Source organism: Eleginops maclovinus, chromosome 4 (assembly GCF_036324505.1).
Source record: "Eleginops maclovinus isolate JMC-PN-2008 ecotype Puerto Natales chromosome 4, JC_Emac_rtc_rv5, whole genome shotgun sequence".
Lineage (NCBI taxonomy): Eukaryota > Metazoa > Chordata > Actinopteri > Perciformes > Eleginopidae > Eleginops > Eleginops maclovinus.
Genome location: NC_086352.1, coordinates 1486358 through 1513654, shown reverse-complemented (window position 1 = coordinate 1513654; position 27297 = coordinate 1486358). Strand labels below are relative to the sequence as shown.

The 27297-nt window shown below is 43.7% G+C and overlaps 1 protein-coding gene across 1 annotated transcript; it reads left to right on the top strand.

The window, feature by feature from the left end:
• Positions 1-1929: 1929 nt before the first annotated feature.
• Positions 1930-25732, top strand: LOC134862712 (bromodomain-containing protein 4-like). Its single transcript, XM_063880733.1, is given in 23 exon segments — positions 1930-1999; positions 5934-6104; positions 6242-6452; positions 6874-6966; positions 7197-7334; positions 9063-9195; positions 12150-12463; positions 12670-13044; positions 13174-13302; positions 13969-14196; positions 14313-14533; positions 14803-14903; positions 15034-15291; positions 17562-17654; positions 17813-18154; positions 20566-20659; positions 20661-21091; positions 21680-21780; positions 21880-21988; positions 22072-22205; positions 22324-22505; positions 23666-23900; positions 24724-25732. Coding segments are annotated over 21 exon segments (3909 nt in total). The 5' UTR covers positions 1930-1999; positions 5934-6104; positions 6242-6323; the 3' UTR covers positions 24793-25732.
• The last annotated feature ends 1565 nt before the right edge of the window (positions 25733-27297 follow it).

The following is a 27297-nucleotide window of genomic DNA, read 5'->3' as shown; positions in this document are numbered from 1 at the left end:
GGCTGTGACGGACGAATGCTTACGAAAAATATAAAAGCAAATGTGGTGTAGATTGGACAACATTTGTGGCCTGTGGAAAATTGTTAAGCCTTTCAATTAAATCCAATAAGGCGGGCACATCAATTAGGCTGACATGACAAGTCGCCAAGTGTCGGCCTTAGGACCTCCCACAGTATAAACAGACGTGTGATTTTTTGTTTTAAGGCAAACGTATTAAGAGTTATCAGGCAGAACATATTTGTGCTTATTGCAGCGCCTCCAAGCGGTCAAATGATGCACACATGTTTGGAGTTACCAAGAACTGGGAGACCAGCTCATGTACCAAGTTTGGTTTTGATACATCAAAGCGCTGCTGAGAGATGTCCACACTTCCTGTTTGGCGGCTTTGGCGCCGATTTGATTGGCTGTGACGGGCAAACGCTTTCGCAAATCAAAACGCCCTATAGATAGATTTGTGAGGCTTGGTCTGAAGATCCTCTGTGCTAATTTTCATGAACATTGGACAAAATGTGTGGCCTGTGAAAAAGTTTTTGACAAAATCGCCTATAGTGGCGGAAATTGACATCATAGGGTGCGTTGAACTTGTCTGGATCCAATGCATCCATCGGTACCTCATCTTGAAAAACCAGGCATACGGTTCAAAAGTTACGTGCCTAAATGCAACTCCAACTTTGCCCCGTTGGTGGCGCTAGAGCGTCCGAAGTACTGACATGAAACTTGGTGAAACGCATCATGGGACCGTCCCCAATCAGTGGTCCAAATTTCATAACTTTTTTACCATACGGTGTAGGAGTTGTCATAGACACCCTAGCCAGAAGAAGGGGAATAATAAGGAAAGGTAGAAACACTATATATATATATATATATATATATATATATATATACATATATATATATTTAAATCATATATAAAAAAGAGTGAGGCTCGATTCTAAGCTAACGTGGAACATATGAAAAAAGGTAACATTTTGAATCAGAGGATTACAGTTTTAGGTCTTTGTTCCGGATGCACCCTTATTATAGCAGCTGAGGGGACACCTCCACAGAGGACCTTACAACATAAAATAAACCTCTGCCATATTTAGAGATGAGATCAGGTGGACCTTTTTTTTTATCCCTGGGGGGAAATTCTGGACTTTTCCAAAGCCAAAATAAATACAAAATGCAGACATCCCTTCAATATGTAATAACTGAGTAAGAAATGCATTTTATCTGGTGCTTTGTATTTCTGTTAAAGGTTTATGAGCTGCTGTTACTAAATCTTTACCATCCTTAACCACAGGATAGCGTACAAACACACAGAGGGGACATCTCTCTTTTTTATTTCGTAGAAGACAATGCTCATCCAAGTCAGCTTTATAGTCAATTTCTCAGACTGTGTGTACAGACAGAGGGATAGAAATGCTATATGTATACACATACATTATAAACTTAAACACACATTTTAAATTAAAAACTGCACTATGAGTCTAAAAGTCTGCATTCGGAAATCAAAGTAAGTTAATAAGGTTATAAAAACATTTCAAGTGTGATTTTACAACCGTACATTTCCGGTTACTTTAAGCTCAGCCCTTAAACCTCTCCCCCTCTATTAAATATGTGTATGGTACACAGCAGTCTGTTGAATAAATACAGTTATTAAATCCTCTTTTTTCCAATTCATTCTGACATGAAACTGTGGATTCAGGATGCTGAATGTGCTTCAAACAAAAAGGAAGAATTCAGACCGTGTTCTAAAATCAGAGTTTTGAATTTAAAGAGAAATGTGTTTATCATTATTTAGAAAAACAGAAATCTGTTTCCGTCTCTGAAATCATTGCCAGATATTGCGTGATGGTACCCGGATGTTACCCACTGAGAAGGAGGGGGGGAGTCAGCTGTCAAACCTTAGCCCCGCCTACCGTGCGTCTGACGTCTTCACCCGACGTGAAACGGACGGGACTGTTTGTTCTGGATTTGGGGCGAGGAAGGTCTGCTGACTGACAGCCACATAAAGAAGGTAAACCACCATTTAAAGACCCTCTCAGGACCACTGTTAAGGGTTTAAGCAGCGCGGGAACCCGGGGAAACCTGCCAAAACCCTTTACCGTGAGCGGATTTCCCGCGCTGTCAGTGTGCGCCTCGCTGTCGTCCTCGCGGGCCTTCAGCCGGCTCTGTGTTTTACTCTTTAGTGTTTAAAGCGAGCTTTGTTGTTGTTGTTATTGTGTTGTATGCTGTGTCGAGTCCTCCTAACTGTTGATACTCGTGGATAGGAGCTCGTTCTCAAGGCAACGGAGCTGTCAAGAGTAGAGCTAACAGACTATCATGCTAACAGGCTAAAGGCTAGCTGCTGTTTGTTTGTAGCCAAAGCTCCAAAGGAAGGAAGTGCGCCACTTCTTCATGCTGATTCTACGTAGTGGTCAAATGGTGGTACTGCAACACCTCCTGTGTCATTGGGCCCACCTCCCATTGACTTAGATAAGATAAACAAGAAATGCAAAACAGTTAACATATATATATATATCAATAATGAAGGATATATATCTATGGAGTGTGTTTATGTATAAAAATACATTAAGAATTGCATACAAAGTGTAAATCTGCCCAGAGGAAGATTCAATTATAGAGAAATCAATTACAAACACATTTCTGCTCAATAACAAAGGGCAAGGAGGTTTCTTTTAAAATCTTACACTCAAGATATCATGCAAAAACAAAAACACTGCATAGATTTAGGGTGTATACAAGATAACATATACTGAACTAATCACAAATCTGGAAATGTTTTTATTGCAGCAGTGAGTAAAACAAAGTGTTGCACACAATAAGGAATAAAAAGAGTGGAAAATGAAGACTTATACAATATAAACATCTCCGAATAGAAGATAAAACTGAATCTGTGAACGATCTGACAAATAAAACTCTATGAATTGCTAAATCACAGCTAACACAAAATAAAAGTGATATTATATTAGTGTGGGAGAATGGTATATTAGATATAGACATATGTACAGAGTGAAGTCATGTCCTGTTGACAGCAGAGACTCTCTGGAGCTGAGTCTCTGCTGTCAGGGGGGATGTGTTGCACAGGAATATTTGTTATTTTGTAATTTACAGTTAGACAGTATTGGCCATTTATTTTATGTATTATATATATTTTTGAAGTAACATCCAGCAGAGAGACATGTTCTTACACATAAAAGGAGACGGGCTGACTCCAAACCTAATTTTGAACAATTTGACCAATAATTAGTGGACATGAAACCCTCTTTAGATTGTCACACATCTTCATGCACACAGTGAAATTAGAACTCTGCATTTAACCCATCCTAGTACAAGGAGCAGTGGGCATCTATTATGCCCCGGGACAATGCGGTGGGGGTTGGGTTGTCCGGTGTTTTGCTCAAGGGCACCATGGCAGTGCCCAGGAGGCGAACTGGGAGCTCTCCAAGTACTAGTCCACACTCCATATTATAGGTCTGTTCGGGCACTTGGAACGGCTGACCCTATGGTGCCCAGGCCAAGTCCCTACAAACTGAACCCTGCCGGACTATACAGACTATAGTAGCACTGTTAAAAACATAATAAATAAAAAGGCTATCAAAACTTGGGGTGTATTTATGAAATATTTTATCTGAAACTGTATTTTCATTTATTTTATTTTATGTATCTTCATTTCTTACTTTATATTTCTACCCCTGATATGATTTTCATATATACAAATTAAAAAAGGATAAATCAGAGGGTAATTCAAACTAAATGAACTCCCCTGTATGATGTCTGTTATAGTCCTTTAAATCATTAGGGTGTAAAAGTTATAAAGAGCTCCATCTATCTGATTGATAGAGAGGAGGCGGGACTTAAGGGAACACTCAACTGCGCATGCTCATTGGGCCCACATCCGTGTACTTTCTTTTACTTTCCTTTATTTATTCACTAACGGTTATGAATATATTTTATAAACAAAAGAGTTCACATCAGGGGTGGACATATACAATAATACAAACAGTAACATCAAGTAAATAAACAACCTAAAACGAAAAAGCCCCGGAGGCCGTGAGGTCGTGAGGTAATTTACGTTCCGTCTGCAGCCTAGGTTACGCAAGTTACGCAGGCAACATCTCATGTAAAGAGCGGCGTGCGTAGTTTACGTGATATTCTGAGAGGACGTTTACGTGCGGTTCTGTCAGCGGACATGGCGGCGTGCTGAGGGAAGGTTAGAAATGGACAGATTTCTTTTAAATTATAATTCTCTTTTCGTTCCTGTTCAATAACGATTTCTGTCAGAATTAGCTCTCTTTGCGTGACGTTACTAGTGGTTTAGTGTTTTGAAATAGCAGCAACATGGTTGTCAATGTGGTGTAATAATTGATTTACGAGTCAATGCGTTAGGTAGTTTTATTATTGTTAGCTTAGCATTGCTTCTGTCGTTGCATGTTGTTGAGATATTATATATAAGTTGGGTTTAAGTGGGAAATGTTGACGTATTTAGATGCTTTACTTCAGCAAAACATACTCCTGCGTTGGAAACCTTAGAGTAATCAGGTTGGCATCAGCAAAATACATTAAAGTGCATCAATTATTGTGCAGGAAAAAGGCTGCCTGAAAGTGTTTCACTATCATATTATGATACATCTTACTACTGATGACTTAATACAACTGACATCTCTATTGTCAACATGAACATCTTCGAACGATGATTCATTTGTTTATGGTTTAAATTACTACGTGTGTTTGATGGTGGAGCTTTGGATAATAATAATAATAATAATAATAATAATAATGTAATTATTGGAATTATACAAGATACTACACATTTCCATTATTGGCCCCATATGTATCATGCATCCCTAAATAATGAGTAAGTTGCATGATACTGGATGTTTTTACATTACATTTAGCTGAGGCTTTAATCCAAAGTGAGTTACAGTAAGTGGAATAAACCATAAAGATTCAAACTCAGGACAACAAGAACAGCTGACACGTTCACTTCAAACAGGCCAGACCATAATAGGAGCTGCTGCATCAGGTAGACTACAAGAGAAACAGGGGGGTCTTCAGTTTGTGAAGGAGGGTATGTAGACTCTCTGTCCTGATGACAGAGGGAAGCTCCTTCCACCATCAGGAACCAGGAGAGCAGACGGGGAGTCTTTGTTGGGGGGAGGACCTGGTTCCACTGCGCAGGGAGGGAGCTGATTGGCTGATGCAGAGCGGAGTGATGGAGTGTATGGTTGGACCATATCTTGGATGTAGGATGGACCAGATCCCCCTCTGTGTCAGTAGGTGTCCTCCTGAGGATCTAAAGGGTGTGTCTGCAGGACGGGTTGCAGCAGCACTGTTAGAAGAGTTTAACTCAATAATAAATAAACTGCTTTAATCTGCATCGATGCATCATACCTTAATATTTCAACATGTGTAAATGACAACATATGTAGTGTTTTATTACTAGTAAGGAATTAGGCGAGTGATCGGGGCAGTTTTAATACGTATGCGGCTCACGCCACTCTGAAGCTCAGATATCGTATTTGTTTGCTCTCAGCCCGGACAGAGAAATTCCTCAAAGGACCTTTGATCAGTGTTCACCAGAAGACCGCCTGATACCGGGGTCAGGGTTCACCTGATTCATCCATTACAGCAGCCTACATGCAGCCGGCTCCTCTTAGACCCCTGATATCTGCATCCACACGAGATAAAACCTGTAGAGGAATTATTTACACAATGGTGCATGGGTGTCATTTATACCGGGGACAGGGCCCTTGCACTTTGCATTACATTAATCTGTTAAAAAGGTTCTGAAACTACTGGTTTTAATGGTGAACCACAGAGGAGAACCTGCTTCATGATGTGCTCCTTCCCTGCAGAACCTCCTCTCACATGCACAGCATATGGGGAATGCAGCTTAATCCGTTAAATATGAATAATGATATTAACCAGGTCTGCCTCTCTCCCCTCAGGTGTGACCCCACCCCCCTGTGTCGTGGTCTCCTTGCCCCCTCCCCCCCGCCCCCCCCCCACACACACACACACACACACACAGCTGATAACCTCCACCAGAAAAAACACCACCACATCAGCTGAGATATGATCACACATCTGGATTAACACAGCTGCACAGCTACAAACATGTGAGTCTCCAAACATGAAATACATCCCAGATAACGAGTCACTGAGTGCTCCGGTATAGTTATGAGGTGTTTGTGTTGAAATAATATATAATATCCTGAAGACACCCTGACCCTGCGCTGCTGCTGTGTTCCTGCAGAGAGTCGAGTGTGTCCTGTAATGGCCTGAGGGGCCCCCCCCCCGGTCTGCTCAAAGCTCCGTCACTGAACCCCCACCCCGCCATGGGAGACGGTCTGGAGGCCGGCAGCAGCCAGAACCCTCCTTCCGCCCCCCCGCCCCTCGCCTTCAACCCGCCTGCCCCCGAAACATGGAACCCCGTCAGACCCAAGAGACAGACCAACCAGCTGCAGGTACTAGCTTCAAAATAAAAGCCCCATAGAGTTACTTTAACGGGAAGCTTGAGAAGGGACATGTTTTTCAAAATAAAAGCCCTGTCTATAGACGCCCTGTATGGTTACAGAATGCTCAGTAAAAGTCCCACGGAGTAACTGTATACTCACAGCAAGCTCCAGGTAAGATGCTTTCAACATAAATAAAAGCCAGGAAAGTAACTGTACTTTTACAGGGACTCAAGGGCTTGTTTTTCAAAAATAAAAGCCCCAAAGAGTTACTTTGTCGTCAAAGGAAGCTCAGGTAGAAGCATCATTTTCAAAACAATGGCACCATAGTTACTGTATTGTCCTCATTTCATATATAGGAGCCTGTGCAGCCCTGCTTGGGATTTGAATTACGTTTGACGGATGTTTTTCTATGATTCTTTGTCTTTCTCAGTTCCTGCTTAAAGAGGTGTTGAAGACTTTGTGGAAACATCACTTTGCATGGCCCTTCCAGGCTCCTGTAGATGCCATCAAGCTCGGCTTACCTGTGAGTCACACCTGCCTGTAATCATCGTCCAAAACAGACGGACAGCTTCCACATACATCTTTATTTATTCTCCAGACACAGATGCATTTCTGCTGCACAGTGGAGGAGTTTCTGCCTGCAGTACCTTCTCTCATATTTGTTGTTCTACTCGTAGCCTTTGCCACAGTTTCTCTCCTCACATTCCTCGCCCTCTTGCACACCCTCACCCCCCCGCTCTGCCTCTCCCTCAGGACTACTACAAGATCATCAAGATCCCGATGGACATGGGAACCATAAAGAAGCGTCTGGAGAGCCACTACTACTGGAACGCTCAGGACTGCATTCAGGACTTCAACACCATGTTCACCAACTGCTACATCTACAACAAGGTCAGCCCCCCCCACCCCGGACACATGACTAATGGTGCATTCACACTAGGGCTGGGCGATATGGCTGAAAACGGTATCATGATATAAGTGTTTCATATCGGTCGATATCCATAATTATTGGTAATTTTTATGACCTATTTAAAATGAGGACCAGTAAGGGATAATGTGCAGCGAAGAGGTCTTTGAGAGAAAACCCCCCGATCAAGATCCCTCCGCTTCGCGTCGGTCTCTGTGATGATACTGTCGGTGTTTTCTTCAACAATGACCGGCTCGCTGCACATTATCCGGCTTATGACACGGCCAAATACTAAACAAACTGACGGCTAACTTGACTTATTTAAACTATGCCCATTTATTGATTCGGCTATTTTCAAAAGTGTTTGCAAATTTGCAGAAAGTGGGTTGGGGTGAGACACTGTGTGCTATATTTAATAATCATAATAAATGTATTTTATAAGCGCTTTTACAGGTGCTCAAAGTCGCTTTACAAAGGTACATCAAAAGAAAGACAATAAGTAAAGTTAAAGTCACGTTACAGTGCTCGATTTCTATCCGATGAATGGATTAATCGTAGAAATAATCATCAGATTAATCGATTATCAAAATAATCGATAGATAATATAAAATAATCGATAGCCGGAAGGTAATTACAAGATTTTTCCGGTATTGTGGTGCGCAAATAGGTAACCATACCCATATCTTTTGGACATGCCCTAAACTAAGAACGTTCTGGGATGATGTGTTTGAGGCCCTTAATGAAGTGTTTCATCAACAATTCATAAAGGATCCAAAGGTTGCATTATTAGGAGTTATACCTGGAGGCATCGATGGAAGAGCGAGGAAATATCTTTTCCAAACAGCAGCAATTAAATGTATCACAATGAAGTGGTTAAAACCTGACCCCCCAACATACAACCTATGGACTGAGAAGGTGCGGGAAATCTATCAGATGGAACAAATAACATATTGTTTGACACTTCCAACAGATATATTTATTAGAAGATGGAACCCTGCCATTACTACACTAATACAGTGAATTGATCCAAATTTCCCCACACCTTCTGGATCATGACAGTATCTACGCCCTCCCAACCAACAATGTTTGTGGCGGCATAGGTGTTGGCAAATGAGTACACACATTAACACACAAGTCCTCCGTCCACCCCCTTCTGCAGCTTCTGTTTTTATTTCTTTATTTAATTTGATTTCTTAATATACTTATATTTACTTCACATGTATTTACTCTTCTTCTCTTCAATTCCTTTAATCGTTTTCTACTTGTATAAAATATGCTGATACAGTTGTTGAAAAAATGGAAAAACAATATGCAAAAGTGTGTGTGTGTGTGTGTGTGTGTGTGTGTGTGTGTGTGTGTGTGTGTGTGTGTGTGTGTGTGTGTGTGTGTGTGTGTGTGTGTGTGTGTGTGTGTGTGTGTGTGTGTGTGTAAGAGTGGGAATATGTTTGCATTTGCTGGAACTGAAATAAAAACTAAGTAAAAACTAAGTAATAATAATCGATAGCCAGAAGCGCAGTGTTTACTCGCGTCACTCAAAATAGTGTATCGAGTCCAGGTGACACATGATCCTCAACGTGTGTGTGTGTGTGTGTGTGTGTGTGTGTGTGTGTGTGTGTGTGTGTGTGTGTGTGTGTGTGTGTGTGTGTGTGTGTGTGTGTGTGTGTGTGTGTGTGTGTGTGTGTGTGTGTGTGTGTGTGTGTGTGTGTGTGTAGCCTGGCGATGACATCGTGCTGATGGCGGAGGCTCTGGAGAAAGTTTTCCTGCACAAGATCACAGAGATGCCGCAGGAGGAGAAGGAGATCGCCGTGGTAACAAAGGGACGCCGGGGGGGCCGCCGGGAGCCAGGTGAGAGTTTTCACTTTAGAGGAAACAGCTGATCTGCAAAATGATTGTTTACATCACATGTCCCTCTTAGACGCTTTGAAGGGACTTGTCTCAAATTGCCTTACACTTTCACTCCTGGGAAGGAGGGTATTTTTAGAATTGGGTCTTGGTGACTTTTGTTTTGAAGTCGGTTTTTGGTGACTTTTGTCTTGAAGTCGGTTTTTGGTGACTTTTGTCTTGAAGTCGGTTTTTGGTGACTTTTGTCTTGAAGTCGGTTTTTGGTGACTTTTGTCTTGAAGTCGGTTTTTGGTGACTTTTGTCTTGAAGTCGGTTTTTGGTGACTTTTGTCTTGAAGTCGGTTTTTGGTGACTTTTATTTTGAAGTCGGTTTTTGGTGACTTTTGTCTTGAAGTCGGTTTTTGGTGACTTTTGTCTTGAAGTCGGTTTTTGGTGACTTTTGTTTTGAAGTCGGTTTTTGGTGACTTTTGTTTTGAAGTCGGTTTTTGGTGACTTTTGTTTTGAAGTCGGTTTTTGGTGACTTTTGTCTTGAAGTCGGTTTTTGGTGACTTTTGTCTTGAAGTCGGTTTTTGGTGACTTTTGTTTTGAAGTCGGTTTTTGGTGACTTTTGTCTTGAAGTCGGTTTTTGGTGACTTTTGTCTTGAAGTCGGTTTTTGGTGACTTTTGTCTTGAAGTCGGTTTTTGGTGACTTTTGTCTTGAAGTCGGTTTTGGGTGACTTTTGTCTTGAAGTCGGTTTTTGGTGACTTTTGTTTTGAAGTCGGTTTTTGGTGACTTTTATTTTGAAGTCGGTTTTTGGTGACTTTTGTTTTGAAGTCGGTTTTTGGTGACTTTTGTCTTGAAGTCGGTTTTTGGTGACTTTTGTTTTGAAGTCGGTTCTGGGTGACTTTTGTTTTGAAGTCGGTTTTTGGTGACTTTTGTTTTGAAGTCGGTTCTGGGTGACTTTTGTTTTGAAGTCGGTTTTTGGTGACTTTTGTTTTGAAGTCGGTTTTTGGTGACTTTTGTTTTGAAGTCGGTTTTGGGTGACTTTTGTTTTGAAGTCGGTTTTTGGTGACTTTTGTTTTGAAGTCGGTTCTTGGTGACTTTTGTTTTGAAGTCGGTTTTTGGTGACTTTTGTTTTGAAGTCGGTTTTGGTGACTTTTGTTTTGAAGTCGGTTTTTGGTGACTTTTGTTTTGAAGTCGGTTTTGGGTGACTTTTGTTTTGAAGTCGGTTTTTGGTGACTTTTGTTTTGAAGTCGGTTTTTGGTGACTTTGGTTTTGAAGTCGGTTTTTGGTGACTTTTGTCTTGAAGTCGGTTTTTGGTGACTTTTGTTTTGAAGTCGGTTTTTGGTGACTTTTGTTTTGAAGTCGGTTTTTGGTGACTTTGTTTTGAAGTCGGTTTTGGTGACTTTTGTTTTGAAGTCGGTTTTGGTGACTTTTGTTTGAAGTCGGTTCTGGGTGACTTTTGTTTTGAAGTCGGTTTTGGGTGACTTTTGTTTTGAAGTCGGTTTTTGGTGACTTTTGTTTTGAAGTCGGTTTTTGGTGACTTTTGTTTAGAAGTCGGTTCTGGGTGACTTTTGTCTTGAAGTCGGTTTTTGGTGACTTTTGTTTTGAAGTCGGTTTTTGGTGACTTTTGTTTTGAAGTCGGTTTTTGGTGACTTTTGTTTTGAAGTCGGTTTTTGGTGACTTTTGTTTTGAAGTCGGTTTTTGGTGACTTTTGTCTTGAAGTCGGTTTTTGGTGACTTTTGTCTTGAAGTCGGTTTTTGGTGACTTTTGTTTTGAAGTCGGTTTTTGGTGACTTTTGTTTTGAAGTCGGTTTTGGTGACTTTTGTTTTGAAGTCGGTTTTTGGTGGACTTTTGTCTTGAAGACGGTTTTTGGTGACTTTTGTCTTGAAGTCGGATCATTTCATGGTTACTTATATATTGAAGTCAGTGCATGAATGCAAATGGTCAGTTTAGGATGAAGTTAAATTTGGGTATGATCCGGGTGTTCTGGCTGTGTGTTTGTGACTCACCTGACCTGCTGAACTCGTACGTTCAGTTCCTATGTTCTCTGCACCGCTTCACCTCCCTCAGAACAATGTTTCTTTAACATCTTAATGGCTCCAGGCTTATTGTTCATTATTAAACCTTGTCCCTTCAACAGGTGAACAGAGGGGCGGGACATCAAAATCAGAATACCTCTGATTGTCCCACAGAGGGGACATGTTCATTGTTACAGCAGAGAGAGACAGCTTCATGTTACCCACATACTGACAATATATACAAGAAGCACACAGTTTACAAAATACACACAGATAGAAGTATAGCAGCCAGATATGTGTTGCACAGTTATTAACACGGGGGGGGGGTTATAGTCAGTGATGTAATATGTGAGGGGGTCTACCGGGGGCCATGCTGGTTATAGAGTGTGACCGCTGCAGGAAGGAAGGACCTGCGGTATCTCTGCCTGAGGCACCGCAGGGGCTGCAGCCTGTCACTGAAGGAGCACAGTGCAGACAGGGGGACCTGGAGGGGGTGGGACACATTGTCCAGCAGGGAGGACAGCTAGGCTGCCATTCTCCTGTCTCCCACCACCTCCACAGGGTCCAGAGGACTCCCCAGGACAGAGCTGGCCTTCCTTATCAGTGTGTTCAATCGCTTCCTGTCAGCAGCCTAGATGCTGCAGCCCCAGCAGGCCACACCATAGAAGATGGCTGATGCCCCCACAGAGTCATGGAAAGGATATCAGGGCTTGTTAATCATATCTGGGTACATTTAGCTGTGGATGACACCAGGTGATTGTTATAGCCAACTCCAGGTGTGCTACCTCTCTATATTCATTATTCAAGTTCCACTTCAATTCATTCAGGATTGAACTTTTATTTGAAATCAGTTCTTTTTGGTTATTATTCTGAAGTAAGTTATTTCTATTTCAAAGTCATTTTTCCATTAAAAGTTGACCTGAAAACTTGTTGTTTTTATTTATATTTTTCTTCCAGGTGTGATCTCCAAGTCCGACTCGGGCCAGGACTCCTCCTCCCCCTCCACCACCCCCCACACTCGGGGCTTCTCCTCCCCCCCCACCACACCTCACACTCGTGCAGTGCCCACCCCTCAGGGCCCCCCCGCCCAGCCTCTCCTCCTTCCCCCTCAGCTCCCTCGTGTTCCCCCCACCCCCACCTCCCACCTGGGACCCTCCTTCCCCCTGTCCTCACCTGAGGTCCTCACCCAGGGACTCACCTCCGTTCCCCCACCAGCCCCGAGTCACCCCGGCCTCCCCCCCATGCTGCAGAACTGCCCCGCTCTCATCAAGGTAAAGACAGGATTGCAGGTGTCAAAATATAAACTGTATTCATAAGGATGTAGGATGATGGTTGATTATTTTGAAATAAGTTCTAGGTCCCTTTTATTTTGAAATCCGATTCAGGTCCCTTTTATTTTTAAATGAATTCTTGGTCACCTTTATTTTTAAATCAGTTCCAGTATTGAAGTATTGCTCCACCTCTTCCTGTCCCGCAGCAGAGGAAGAGTCAGAAGAGGAAAGCCGACACCACGACTCCCACCGCCAACGACCAGCTCAGCGAATCCTCGCCCCTCTCCGCCGACTCTCGGCCGCGGCGGGACAGCATCCGCCCGTCCAAGACGCCCAAGAAGGAGGCGTCTCAGCCGGACTCCCAGCATCACCCGGGGGGGGTTGAGGCGGCGTTGGGAGGGGGCGCCTCTCAGAGCCGGCAGGAGCAGCTGAGGTCCTGCAACCGAGTCCTCAAGGAGCTGCTGTCCAAAAAACACATCGGCTACGCCTGGCCCTTCTACAAGCCCGTCGACGCCAGGGCCCTGGGGCTGCACGACTACCACGACATCATCAAGCACCCCATGGACCTCAGCACGGTCAAGGTCAGTACCACAGAGTGCTCCATACTACAGTTTACTCACATACTGCAGTACAAGTACTCACACCCCCTGACCTCAGCCCCCTGTAGAGTTCTCTTCTGTGATTAAATGTAAATAGCGTGTCTGTCTCAGAAAAAGCTGGACGGCCGGCAGTACCGAGATGCTCAGGAGTTCGCTGCTGACGTCCGACTGATGTTCTCGAACTGCTACAAGTACAACCCCCCCGACCATGACGTGGTCAACATGGCACGGAAACTACAGGTGAGATCTGAACACAAGTGGGGTTTTTTCTTTGTGATTCGAAGATTAAAGTCAAAATTCCAAGTTGTATATATTTTTCAGAAAAAAATAAGTCTTCATTTTATTCTAAAAACAAAATTCTGAATTATTTTTTTTTTGGAAAAGAAAAAACCTTTAAGATAAAATTTTGATAAAAAAAGTTTTCGATGTTAAACTTTTAGAAAAAGTCAGTCAAAAAATGGTTCAGTTTTGGTCAGACCTAACAAAAAGTCTGATTCTGCATTTGAATTGTGACTTTTTGACTGACATTTCAACATGTAGAATCCAGACATTTTCTTTAGATTTGACCAAAAGTGTTTTTTTTGTTCTGAGATTAAAGTCAGGAAAGAAAAATCATTTCATTTTTTCACGAAAAATATAGTTTACATCTTTTCTTCTGAAACAAAACTTCAGAGATTATTTTTCCAAAGCAAAAAAGTTGAACATGGTTAGAGTAGCATTTCAGTGAGCATATGAAGGCGATCAGATGTTATGTAACACGTGTTGCACATAGCAGGGTTAGGCTCCCCTCCGGCAGGAAGTCCATATATGGACCTGATGCTTGCAGGCTGGTTTCCTGCAGTACCTGTGTGTGTGTGTGTGTGTGTGTGTGTGTGTGTGTGTGCTCACTGTCTCTCCTCCCCACAGGACGTGTTTGAGATGCGCTTTGCCAAGATGCCGGACGAGCCCGAGGATCGGACCCCCACTCCCACCCCGTCCTCCGCCCTGCACCCTGCCCCCTCCATGCGACAAGCCCCGCCTCCTCCCGCCATCTCCGAGGATGACAGCTCCAGCTCCAGCTCATCCTCCTCTGAGTCGTCGGGCGGAGACTCGGATCACGAGCGGCAGCACCGATTGGTCGAGTTACAGGAACAGGTAAGATTGGGGGGGCTTATGACACTGCAGGTAGGAGGCGAGGGAGGGGAGTCTGTGATTTTTTTGCTCCTGTTTTGTGTGTTAAACACAAAGAAATGATCTGTGTGTGGTTGCAGCTGAAGGCGGTGCACGAGCAGCTGGCCGCCCTCTCGCAGCCCCCCCCCAAACCCAAGAAGAAGGAGAAGGAGAAAGAGAAGAAGAAGGAGAAGGAGAAGAAGCACAAGAAGAAGATGGAGGAGCCGCTGGAGCCCCCACCGTCCATGATGATTCAGACGTCCAAGAAAAACAAGAGCAGCAAGGATCCCATTGTTCTGAAGAAGGAGCGCAAAAAACCCGGGTAGGGGGACGGCGGAGAGGGGGGGAGAGGGGGAGTGGTTGAGAGTAAAGCGGTGCATGTCTGATAAAAATCATCCCCCTCCCACTGACATCCAGAGTACTGACTCTCTCCATTTTCTAATCACGTCTCTTCCCACCGGCAGATCCCCCTGATCACATGACACATGCTCTGCTCTCATTGGTTGTACTGTCTCATTGTTCTGCCGGTGTTCTGTTTTGTGTATCTTGTTGTTTAACACCTGGAGCTAATCTGATCTTCTGTCTCTGCAGGAAGAAGGAAGGAGTTAAAAACAGTCGCCCGGTCATGGCCCCACAGCCGGGGCCGACGCCGCTCGTCCCCTCAGCCGCTCTGGAAGCAGAGGATGAACTGGGTGAGTCAAAATGTCCCCGTGTGGACCTGTGTCATCTTAATGCGGTGGGCTTTATAGCGCAGGGCAGGGGTCCCTGTGGAAAGAGGGTTTACTTCAGTATCATAATGTCCTGGACTTGCCCGCCCCCCAGATGTGTTCGGGGCGGTCCCGTCGGAGAGGGGAAAGCCAATGTCGTATGAGGAGAAGCGGCAGCTGAGTCTGGATATCAACAAGCTGCCCGGAGACAAACTGGGCCGAGTGGTCCACATCATCCAGACCCGCGAGCCGTCGCTGAAGAACTCCAACCCCGACGAGATCGAGATCGACTTCGAGACGCTGAAGCCATCCACGCTGCGGGAGCTGGAGAAGTACGTGTGCAGCTGCCTGAAGAAGAAGAAGAAGACATCAGGTAGGATCATGACTCAGCGTAGAGCTGGGCGATATATCGATATTTGAAAATATATAGATATTTTTCAAATATCGGCAGCAGCAGCACCACATAGTGCAACACGAAGAGTGCTTAAAATTACGTGCAGCGACGCAAACTCCTAAGCTGGCTCGCAGTACCCCGAAGCAAATACCTCTTACAACTGCGTTTACAAATGCGGTACCTTACGATCGATCAAGCGACAGGTGGAAAGACATAAAGACATGGTGCCCGTATCGACCGTAGAGAAGCCTGGCTTCATTAAAAAAATATTTCGACGAAGCATCGGAGCGGTCGTCACACGGTCTGTTCAAGAAACATTGCCGCGGCTCATTTAAGATGGGCTATGCATAGACCGACTGCACGCACCCACCGTTTTGCTACGATTGCAGCATTTTGCCTATTATTAAACCAGGCTGTTTCTGCCACAAAGGTATGCCGGCCGGCTTGATATGTGACCGTGTAACCTACACCCAAATTTAGGCTTGAGTTTGCAAACAACAAGGCAGGCTGACGGGCACAGCGACGCAGGCAGGCTGGAAATGAAAGCACACAGCGGCATGAGTTGGAGCGCGGAAACAATGTCGATATATATCTTATATCGACATTGTGCTTGAAAATATCAAGATATGACTTTTGGTCCATATCACCCTGCCCTAACTCAGCATTACTCATCGAGGTGTGTTTCAGTCAGGAGACACTGGGAGACTGCTGGGAGGGGAACTCCTTCAGGTACCAGTACATCCTGTTTCACAGCGTCCTCAGGGCAGAGCAATCCTCACCCTAAAGCATACGCCTCAAACTCAAGGCCCAACGCGAGAGTTTTCAAAGAATATAAGGTTTATTATACGGCTACACGCCGCTTTACAGAAGCTTGTTGCCCATAAACTACATGTCCCACAATTCATCTGTTTTGTGACATGCGCACTGAAGCGACTTCAGTCAGCGTCGAGTGAGGCAGTGAGAGACAGAGCTACAGCGGCACAGTGACACCAAACACGGAGCAAAGTCTGCTTCAGCAACCCAGACCAGAACCAGAACCGACGGTCGGCTGATCCTCACAGAACGACCCGCTCTGTTAGAGTCTGGTGTCGCTACGGCTCTTTCAGAGACACATGGATTCATGTTTTACATGAACGTGCGTACTTCCACTTCTGTGATTTGAGAAAGAGATGAGGTCTTTGAGTTGCAGCTCATGAATTACTTTCTCTATATTCAGACAATCAATACTTATAAATACGTGTGTCAAGTTTAAGAAGGCAGGAGGAAAACTCCCGCCTGTTCCTCCCACCCCCCCTCCCCATCCCTGACAATAATGAGTGACAGGTGATACACACCAGGGTCTGGAACAGGGGGTTTCTAAGTCTTGGCTTTCAGACTATTCAAATATTGCAAAATTCTAAATCCTTAAATAGTGCTTGATCTAAAATAGTAAGGCTAACTTAATCTGATAAATTCATGGGATATATTTAACAGACAGAAGTGTCAGTGTGCCCCCACAGTATTTCTGTGTCTACGTGCACCGTATGTCAGTGCGCAACTATGTGTTGATGCTACCAAACTCATTCTTTAAATAAATTGTACAGGTGTTGTAGTTCTGCTTTCAGATGTAGTTATTACCAAAACCAATAATTATCCAAAGCAGAGGCAATGCTGTAATACATCACATTCTTCTATATATATTATATATGTACAGAATAATGTGTTATGTTACATTATTTTAAACAAATATAAATATTTTATATTTATATTTTCTTTGAGTGCAACCATAATGCTAATGTGGCCCGCGATGAAGTTGGGTTTGACACCCCTGCCCTAGAGGGAAACTAAAGACTAAAGAGACTCTATAAATATGGGATAATCAAGTTTATCTTCTCTGATAGTGAAACCTTAAATTAATGAAACATCTCTCATTTTTACAAAGAAAAATAATAATAAAAAAACACTCACACAATTTAAAGAAATAATCCTCTTGATTAATCAGACATTTTGCAAAGAAATAGCAGATATTATAGTAGTGCATTTATGAGATGATTACAGATATTCTCTGCAGGGTTTAGTCTGCACCTGGTAACTAGAAAGAACCCCTGCTTTTAGATTATAGTGGTACATTTACTCTCAGATTTAAGTAAAAAACTAAGACATTTCTTTGAGAATAACCATATAAATGTATAAGTTACAGCTCAAAGTTTATATGTAAAAAAAGGAATGTAAATGTGAATCAGGATTGATGTGAATGTGTTTTGTTCCAGTAGAGAAGCCTCTGGATAATGTGACGAAGATGAAGACGGGGTCCTCGTCTTCTGGCAGCAGCAGCTCCTCCGACAGTGAAGACTCTGACATTGGTGAGGCACACAACGCATCCCATAATAACACCAACAGAACCAGTAATCACAATCACCCGATCTACGGTTTAAGTTAACGATGAAGATGAAGCTCAGAACATCAGGAAGAGCCGCTCTGCTCCAAACTTCCTCCTGTATGAATGTTCTGTGTGTTTCAGGGCTGGTTCCCAAGAGGAAGCTCTCCACTAGCAAAGACCTGAAGAGGCTGCACCCCCCCCTCCATCTCAGCACCGCCGCCCCCCAGCCTCAGGTGGTTCAGCCCAAGCCCCCCCCGGTGGTCACGGCTCTGGACGCCTCTCAGCTGATTGGCGCAGGGTTCGATCCTCTGGCCCAGTTCATGAACCCTCGACTGACTCAGCACAACGCTGAGCCCCCCCCCACCGTCTCTGCTGCTGCTGTTCCCCTCCCTGCCGGGGCCGGCCTCCTCAGCACACCCACCGTACCGACGCCCGCCGAGACTCACCTGTTCCTGAACCAACATCCCATCATACCCTCCCCAGGTACACATCACTCAGCTGCACAACTCAGTCCTAAACCTCAGTACAGGTCTCATAATGCCGAGTAATGTTATAGGTCTCATAATGCCGAGTAATGTTATAGGTCTCATTAAGCCGAGTCATGTTATAGGTCTCATAATGCCGAGTAATGTTATAGGTCTCATTAAGCCGAGTCATGTTATAGGTCTCATAATGCCGAGTAATGTTATAGGTCTCATTAAGCCGAGTAATGTTATAGGTCTCATAATGCCGAGTAATGTTATAGGTCTCATTAAGCCGAGTAATGTTATAGGTCTCATAATGCCGAGTAATGTTATAGGTCTCATAATGCCGAGTAATGTTATAGGTCTCATAATGCCGAGTAATGTTATAGGACTCATAATGCCGAGTAATGTTATAGGTCTCATTAAGCCGAGTAATGTTATAGGTCTCATAATGCCGAGTAATGTTATAGGTCTCATTAAGCCGAGTAATGTTATAGGTCTCATAATGCCGAGTAATGTTATAGGTCTCATTAAGCCGAGTAATGTTATAGGTCTCATTAAGCCGAGTAATGTTATAGGTCTCATAATGCCGAGTCATGTTATAGGACTCATAATGCAGACTCGTGTTATAGGACTCATAAGGCAGAGTCGTGTTATAGGACTCATAATGCAGTAATGTTATAGGACTCATAATGCAGACTCGTGTTATAGGACTCATAAGGCAGAGTCGTGTTATAGGACTCATAATGCTGACTCATGTTATAGGACTCATAATGCCGAGTGGTGTTATAGGACTCATAATGCCGAGTGGTGTTATAGGACTCATAATGCAGTAATGTTATAGGACTCATAATGCAGACTCGTGTTATAGGACTCATAAGGCAGAGTCGTGTTATAGGACTCATAATGCTGACTCATGTTATAGGACTCATAATGCAGACTCATGTTATAGGTCTCATAATGCCGAGTGGTGTTATAGGACTCATAATGCCGAGTCATGTTATAGGACTCATAATGCAGAGTCATGTTATAGGACTCATAATGCTGACTCATGTTATAGGTCTCATAATGCCGAGTCGTGTTATAGGACTCAATGCAGAGTCGGACTCATAATGCCAAGTCATGTTATAGGTCTCATAATGCCGAGTCATGTTATAGGACTCATAATGCAGAGTCGTGTTATAGGACTCATAATGCTGACTCATGTTATAGGACTCGTAATGTCAAAACATGGTATAGGACTATATAATAATAATGCTGACTCTGGTATAGGACTCTTGTTATAGGACTCATAATGCTGACTCATGTTATAGGACTCATAATGCTGAGTCATGTTATAGGACTCATAATGCAGAGTCGTGTTATAGGACTCATAATGCTGACTCATGTTATAGGACTCATAATGCCAAGTAATGTTATAGGACTCATAATGCAGAGTCGTGTTATAGGACTCATAATGCTGACTCATGTTATAGGACTCATAATGCCAAGCAATGTTATAGGACTCATAATGCTGACTCATGTTATAGGACTCATAATGCAGAGTCGTGTTATAGGACTCATAATGCTGACTCATGTTATAGGACTCGTAATGCCAAAACATGGTATAGGACTATATAATAATAATGCTGACTCTGGTATAGGACTCTTGTTATAGGACTCATAATGCTGACTCATGTTATAGGACTCATAATGCAGACTCGTGTTATAGGACTCATAATGCAGAGTCGTGTTATAGGACTCATAATGCAGAGTCGTGTTATAGGACTCATAATGCCAAGTCATGTTATAGGACTCATAATGCAGAGTCGTGTTATAGGACTCATAATGCTGACTCATGTTATAGGACTCATAATGCAGAGTCATGTTATAGGACTCATAATGCCAAGTCATGTTATAGGACTCATAATGCTGACTCATGTTATAGGACTCATAATGCTGACTCATGTTATAGGTCTCATAATGCCGAGTCATGTTATAGGACTCATAATGCCAAGTCATGTTATAGGACTCATAATGCTGACTCATGTTATAGGACTCGTAATGCCAAAACATGGTATAGGACTATATAATAATAATGCTGACTCTGGTATAGGACTCTTGTTATAGGACTCATAATGCTGACTCATGTTATAGGACTCATAATGCTGACTCATGTTATAGGACTCATAATGCAGAGTCATGTTATAGGACTCATAATGCTGTGTGACGTTATAGGTCTCATAATGCTGACTCATGTTATAGGACTCAATGCTGTATAAGTCTCATAATGCTGACTCGTGTTGTAGGTCTCAAAATGCTGACTCATGTTGTAGGACTCATAATGCTGAGTCATGTTATAGGACTCATAATGCTGAGTCAGGCTTAAGGACTCCCCCCCTGCCCCCCTCTTTTGAAAGGTTAATCGTATGTTTGTTGTGTTTTCTGCAGCGCTCCACAACGCCCTCCCCCAGCAGCCGTCCCGACCGAGCCACCGGGCGGCGCCGCTCCCCCCCAAACCCCCCCAGCCTCCCCCATCCTCGCTGCCCTCCCCCCTCGCCTCTGCTCCAGCCACCCCTCCGACCCCGCCCCCCGTCGCCCCCGTCCCACGGCATCCTGGGAACTCTCTCGGCACAGCCCCCCCAGGCACTGTTGGAGGACGACGAGGAGCCTCCGCCCACAGAATCCCTCACCCCCACCCCGCTGAGTCAGGTGCAAAGCTTCCTGCAATCGCTGCAGCCTCGCCCTCCCGCCCCGCAGCTGCACCCCTCTGCGCAACTGATGCATGCGCAGGCCGTGTCCGTAGCCCCCCCCCTCACTCAGAGACAAGTGCACATGCGGCAGCCCCCACCTCACCTGCACACGCCCACGTCGCACCAGAAGGTGGGGAGCGCCCTGCAGCAGAAGGTGCAGCAGATGCAGCAACTGATGCAGCAGCCGTCGCCGAGGGGGAAGAACCCCGAGAGCTTCTCCACAGGTGAGGGGGCAAACTCCCCAGCATTGGTGAATGGTCCTTCAAAAATAAAAGCCCTGTAAGATACTCTCCTGCAGTGGTGAATGGTCCTTCAAAATAAAAGCCCTGTAAGATACTCTCCTGCAGTGGTGAACGGTCCTTCAAAATAAAAGCCCTGTAAGATACTCTCCTGCAGTGGTGAATGGTCCTTCAAAATAAAAGCCCTGTAAGATACTCTCCTGCAGTGGTGAATGGTCCTTCAAAATAAAAGCCCTGTAAGATACTCTCCTGCAGTGGTGAATGGTCCTTCAAAATAAAAGCCCTGTAAGATACTCTCCTGCAGTGGTGAACGGTCCTTCAAAATAAAAGCCCTGTAAGATACTCTCCTGCAGTGGTGAATGGTCCTTCAAAATAAAAGCCCTGTAAGATACTCTCCTGCAGTGGTGAATGGTCCTTCAAAATAAAAGCCCTGTAAGATACTCTCCTGCAGTGGTGAATGGTCCTTCAAAATAAAAGCACCTTCCTTATTTCTTATTACGTGCTATTGTTTTTATGAAGGCTTTGGTTCTCCTGCAGATTTATTGCATTGAATTAAACTGATTGTCTCCCCAGGTATCCTGCGTGAGAGCCCCTCCCCTCTGATGATGAACTCTCCTCAGATGCCTCAGTTTCTCCCAATGGGACAGCAGTCGCCGCCTCAGACCAAGAAACACGTGAGTGAGACCCGGGAACACTGAGTACACCCAGGTGGTGTGAGAGCAGTGTCTCTGACATGTATTACTGTGTGTGTGTGTGTGTGTGTGTGCGCGCAGGAGCAGAGGTCCAACATGCTGCCGGTGAAGGAGGAGAAACCCTCCCTGTCTCCAGTTCTCCCCCCGGCCCCGTTCAGCCCCGCCATGCGTCAGGACTCCCACAAACACAGTGAGTCCAGAGTCCCTCATGCTGCCTCAGATCTGAAGAAGGTCATGTTGAGTTTAAAGCATCCCAACTCGTGTCTCCCACAGGGTTAGACATGAAGCCATTGGACGGTTCTCGCCTTCCTCCTCGCCTCCCTGACTCCCCCGCCCCCCCCTGCTCTCAGCAAGACATCAAGATCAAGCAGGAGCCCAAGACTCCCATCGCTCCCAAAAAGACTCAGGTGTGTACGAGATCTTAGCGTAGCAGCTTCTGTGTGTATCAGAGTGAGAGCAGACTCACAGCTGAGATAGAAAGCAAGCAGCTTCATAGTAATGGTTCTGCTCCCCCCCCCCCCCCAGGAGGTGAAGCTGAAAAACATGGGGTCCTGGGCCAGCCTGGCTCAGAGGCCTCAGTCCACTCCAGCCTCATCGGTCCGATCCTCCTCCGACAGCTTCGAGCAGTTCAGACGGGCGGCCCGAGAGAAGGAGGAGAGAGAGCGGCAGCTGAAGGCCGAGCAGGCGCGACGGGAGGGGAAACTACGGTAGACAAACAAACACAAACATAAACACAAACATAAACAAACACAATCATAATGATAAACATAAACACAAACATAAACACAAACATAAACAATCATAAACATAATGATAAACACAAACATAAACAATCATAAACACAAACATAAACATAAACACAAACATAAACACAAACATAAACACAAACATAAACAAACATAAACATAATGATAAACACAAACATAAACAATCATAAACACAAACATAAACACAAACATAAACACAAACATAAACACAAACATAAACAATCATAAACATAAACATAAACACAAACATAAACACAAACACAAACACAAACAAACATAAACATAATGATAAACACAAACATAAACAATCATAAACACAAACATAAACACAAACATAAACATAAACATAAAACAAACACAATCATAAACACAAACATAAACATAAACACAATCATAAACACAAACATAAACACAAACACAAACACAAACAAACATAATGATAAACATAAACACAAACATAAACACAAACACAAACACAAACAAACATAATGATAAACATAAACACAAACAAACACAAACAAACATAATGATAAACATAAACACAAACATAAACACAAACATAAACACAAACATAAACACAAACATAAACATAATGATAAACATAAACACAAACACAAACACAAACAGCTGCCACACCGAGCGCTAGGAAATGTGAAACCTAAAGATTGGCGTTGGGGTCTCTGGGTGCGGGGGACTTTCCCTTTCTGTTTTTATTCTGACTATTTAGAATTTGTTCCCGAATTCTAATTTGATTTTTATTTATTTTTGCCGTTTTTAAAACGTTAAAAAAGTTTAGTTTCCGATTCCTTACGTTTTCCAAATTCTGACTTTTCCTGAGAATCCAGAATATTTCCCCAGAGCTCGGAGGAAGTTCCCTAATCCTCTCCGTACCGTTAGGCATGTTACAGACGCGTGTCTCTCTGTGAGACAGGATGACACCATGAACACAGCGGAAAATCATTACTATGTTTTGGGAAATAAAATAATAACCCCCCAATTATTACGAGTGTATTTAGTTATTTAGTATGTTTGTTGTCCTCACAGCCCCCCCCCCCCCTGCTTGTATTTGGTGTTTAACTAAAGTCTGATTGGTTGTTCAGAAGCCGAGACGATGACGACCCGGTGGAGCCGACCCGGCGAGTGCAGGAGGAAGCTCGCCGGCGCCCGGAGCAACAGTCGCCGCTGGCGCCCACACCGCCAGCCTCCACGCCCCCCACCCACTCCCCGCAGGCCCCGCCCCCACAGCAGCAGGCCCCGCCCCCTCCCCCCCCTGCTGCGATCGACCAGCGGGAGATGGCCCGCCGCCGAGAGCAGGAGCGGCGCCACAGAGAGGCGGTACGTAGAAATATACCCCGGTTTTAACCTTCAAAATTTAAAACTAAACTAAAACTCTGTAGCTTTTATTATCCCGACAAAACCAAGACGTCTTTCATTTCCTGAAGAAACATTTCACGATTTTGGTTCTGAGATTTGTCCATTTTCAGAAAAACTGAAAAGAAAATTCTTTTATTTCCAGAAATTCTTTCTTTTTTTGTATTTTCAGAAAAAAATCTATTTATGTTTTTGGTGAAAAAAGGTGGTTTCAGATTTAGGGACAATTTTTTTCCGATTATATTTTTGGGTATTTGAGGAAAAGTTTCAATTTTCCTCCTAATTTTGGTATTTTAGGTCGGGACTTCACACCAGAGAAATGTCTTTATTCAAAGTTTTACAGACAGTTTGTAATGCTCCTCTTTCCTCTCTCTCTCTCTCCCTCTCCTCTTCCCTCTCCTCTCTCTCCCTCTCCTCTTCTCTCTCCTCTCTCTCTCTCTCCCTCTCCTCTTCTCTCTCTCTCTCCCTCTCCTCTCTCGCTCCCTCTCCTCTCTCTCCCTCTCTCTCTATCCTCTCTCTCTCCCCCTCTCCTCTTCTCTCTCCTCTCTCTCTCCTCTCTGTCCATCTCTCTCTCCCTCTCCTCTCTCGCTCCTCTCCTCTCTCTCCCTCTCTCTCTATCCTCTCTCTCTCCCCCTCTCCTCTTCTCGCTCCTCTCTCTCCTCTCTGTCTCTCTCTCTCTCCCTCTCTCTCTATCCTCTCTCTCTCCCCCTCTCCTCTCTGTCCCTCTCTCTCTCCCTCTCCTCTCTGTCCCTCTCTCTCTCTCGCTCTCTCTCTCTCTCTCCTACAGATGGCCGACACCATCGATATAAACTTCCAGAGCGACCTGATGGCGATCTTTGAGGAGAATCTGTTCTGAGAGGACACACACACACACACACACACACACACACACACACACACACACACCTCTCTCAGTGGTTGAACAGCTGGCTGGTGTCATGTGACGAGAGCGGGGGGTTTGGTGTTTACGGGACATAATGATATCTGAGGAATAAAAGCTTTTACACTTTAGAGAAAAAGGAAACGACGACGAAGAGGAGTTAATTTAATCAATGAATAATCTGTGAAGTGTGAGGGAGAGGAGGATGTCTTTTATTGACCTGGGTGTGTTTCCTCACACACACACACACACACACTTTTCTAAGACTCACTTCCTGCTAATGGTCTCTGATTGGAGCAGCGCGGAGAGCCTGTAGACCCTACAAATTATACATATTATATATATAAATAGAAACATGAATATATATTATATACGACGAACCGTCACCATCGCGAGAGGAGGTGGGGGGGGGGGTCTCTGAGCTTGATTTTGTAGAGATTTACTGTAAAGAACTTTTTTATGCTGATGGAGAGGATGCTTGGTGTCTGTTTCTCTCTATGCCAAATCCCCTCTGAGTGCTGACCGTTCACGTTTTCTACATTTAAAGCATCTTCTTTTCACTTTATATTAAAGGGTTTTATTGCTATTTAATTTCCTCCCCTTTTTAAAGCTGGTCTGAGGAAGCGGCCGAGTTTCTGCTGCGCTTTTATTGTGATGTTTCCTCTGTATTATAGCTTCCTGTTTGTCTTCCCGTCTTCTAGTTTTATTTTGAAATGTTTTGGGATGTCGTGTGCCATCGTGTTTCCTGTAGTTTTCAAATCCTATATAATCCATATTTTTATTTTTGATGTTATACCCCCCCCCCCCCCGTTTTGATTTCCTTCCTCTTCCCTGCGTCTGATGGATTCATCTTGTTCACATTATGGAGTACAACACCTTTTTTTAAGAAAAGTATTAAAATAATATTTAAAAACTATCTGGACGTCTTGAGTCTGTGTCTCCGGAGCTGCAGGGTCAGCCACACGGGGGCGCTGAGAGGGAACCAGTGAGATGAAGCCTGTGGATGCAATGCAAAGGTGTCCTTCCGCCTCATCTCGACCAATCAGAAGCACAACATCTTTAATAGTTATTCTAAAAATCAGGTCAGACTCAACTTAGTAACAAACAGCAGAAGTGCAAAGTGTATTCAAGTATAATATGAATCTATGAAATGTGGAGGATACAGACCGACTGTTTTGACAGTATGAACGTTATTGAACAGCAGAACATGGAAACTAGATCAGGTAGAACATATCCACAGAATAAATAGACTGCTTCCATTAGAATGATATTAAGGAGTGAAATTATACTAACCCGTTTAAAAGATGAAGTGCTTTTCAGGAATAAAGGAGATATTATGTATATTTTGTTAAATGTAAATAGCTGCCTATAAATCACCCTGTAGCTGCACATGTTTTATTCCGGTTTCATCAGACGGTTATTCCTCTATTTCAAACATATTCGATGAGAGTAATTCAGTCTTTGAAATGGTTTATTCACCAGTGTTTTAATTGTTGTTTTATCTTTATGTCTGCACCAAAAACACCAGGACAGATTCCTCGTATGTGTTAACCTGCCTAGCAACAAACCTGGTCCTGGTTCTGAGTTAGAAATGAAGCCATTATATATTTCACCAATTAGTGGGAGAAAGGGAGGCCGTCATTGTTCAATAAACCTTGTAGGGAAGAGGATCAGGGCCACATGATTTTCTTTTCTATCTCACTAAAACTCGTAACTCATTTTGAGTTTTTTAATAAAGTCTGAACTCTGACTTCAAAATAAAAATCTAATTTCTTGGACTCTTGGTCGGATCTCAAAAAGACATTCACACGTGGCCTCGTCCCTCGTCCTGACACATGGGAAGTATTTTTGTAATGAAAGCGGTTTCTTTTTCTGACATTTCATAATTTATTTATTGGTAAAATAATTTTAAACCTTTTATTTATTGACTCATCTTGACCACATATGGCGGTTTCCTCAGAACCAGAACCTGCGTTGTTGCCGGGCAGGTTAACACTCAGAGGAATTTGTCCTGGTGTTTTTGTTAAACAATTATAAGACTATATTAACATTAAATTATACAAATATTACAAAGAAAATGCTCCAAATATAAGGTGTGTGTGTGTGTGTGTGTGTGTGTGTGTGTGTGTGTGTGTGTGTGTGTGTGTGTGTGTGTGTGTGTGTGTGTGTGTGTGTGTGTGTGTGTGTGTGTGTGTGTGTGTGTGTGTGTGTGTGTGTGTGTGTGTGTGTGTGTGTGTGTGTGTGTTGTGCAATGTGCTCAGGGTTTGTATTGTCACTGTAAATGTTTTGGAACAAATAACACATGGAGATGTTTACTGTCATCTGGCATCTATTTACACACACACACGCACGCCCACACGCATACATGCGCGCGCGCACGCACACACACACACACACACCACCCTATTAAAACCAGTAACGATTTAAAACCACTTGGATTCTTTGGTGTGTGTATCCTGTGATGAACGTTATGGGATGTCT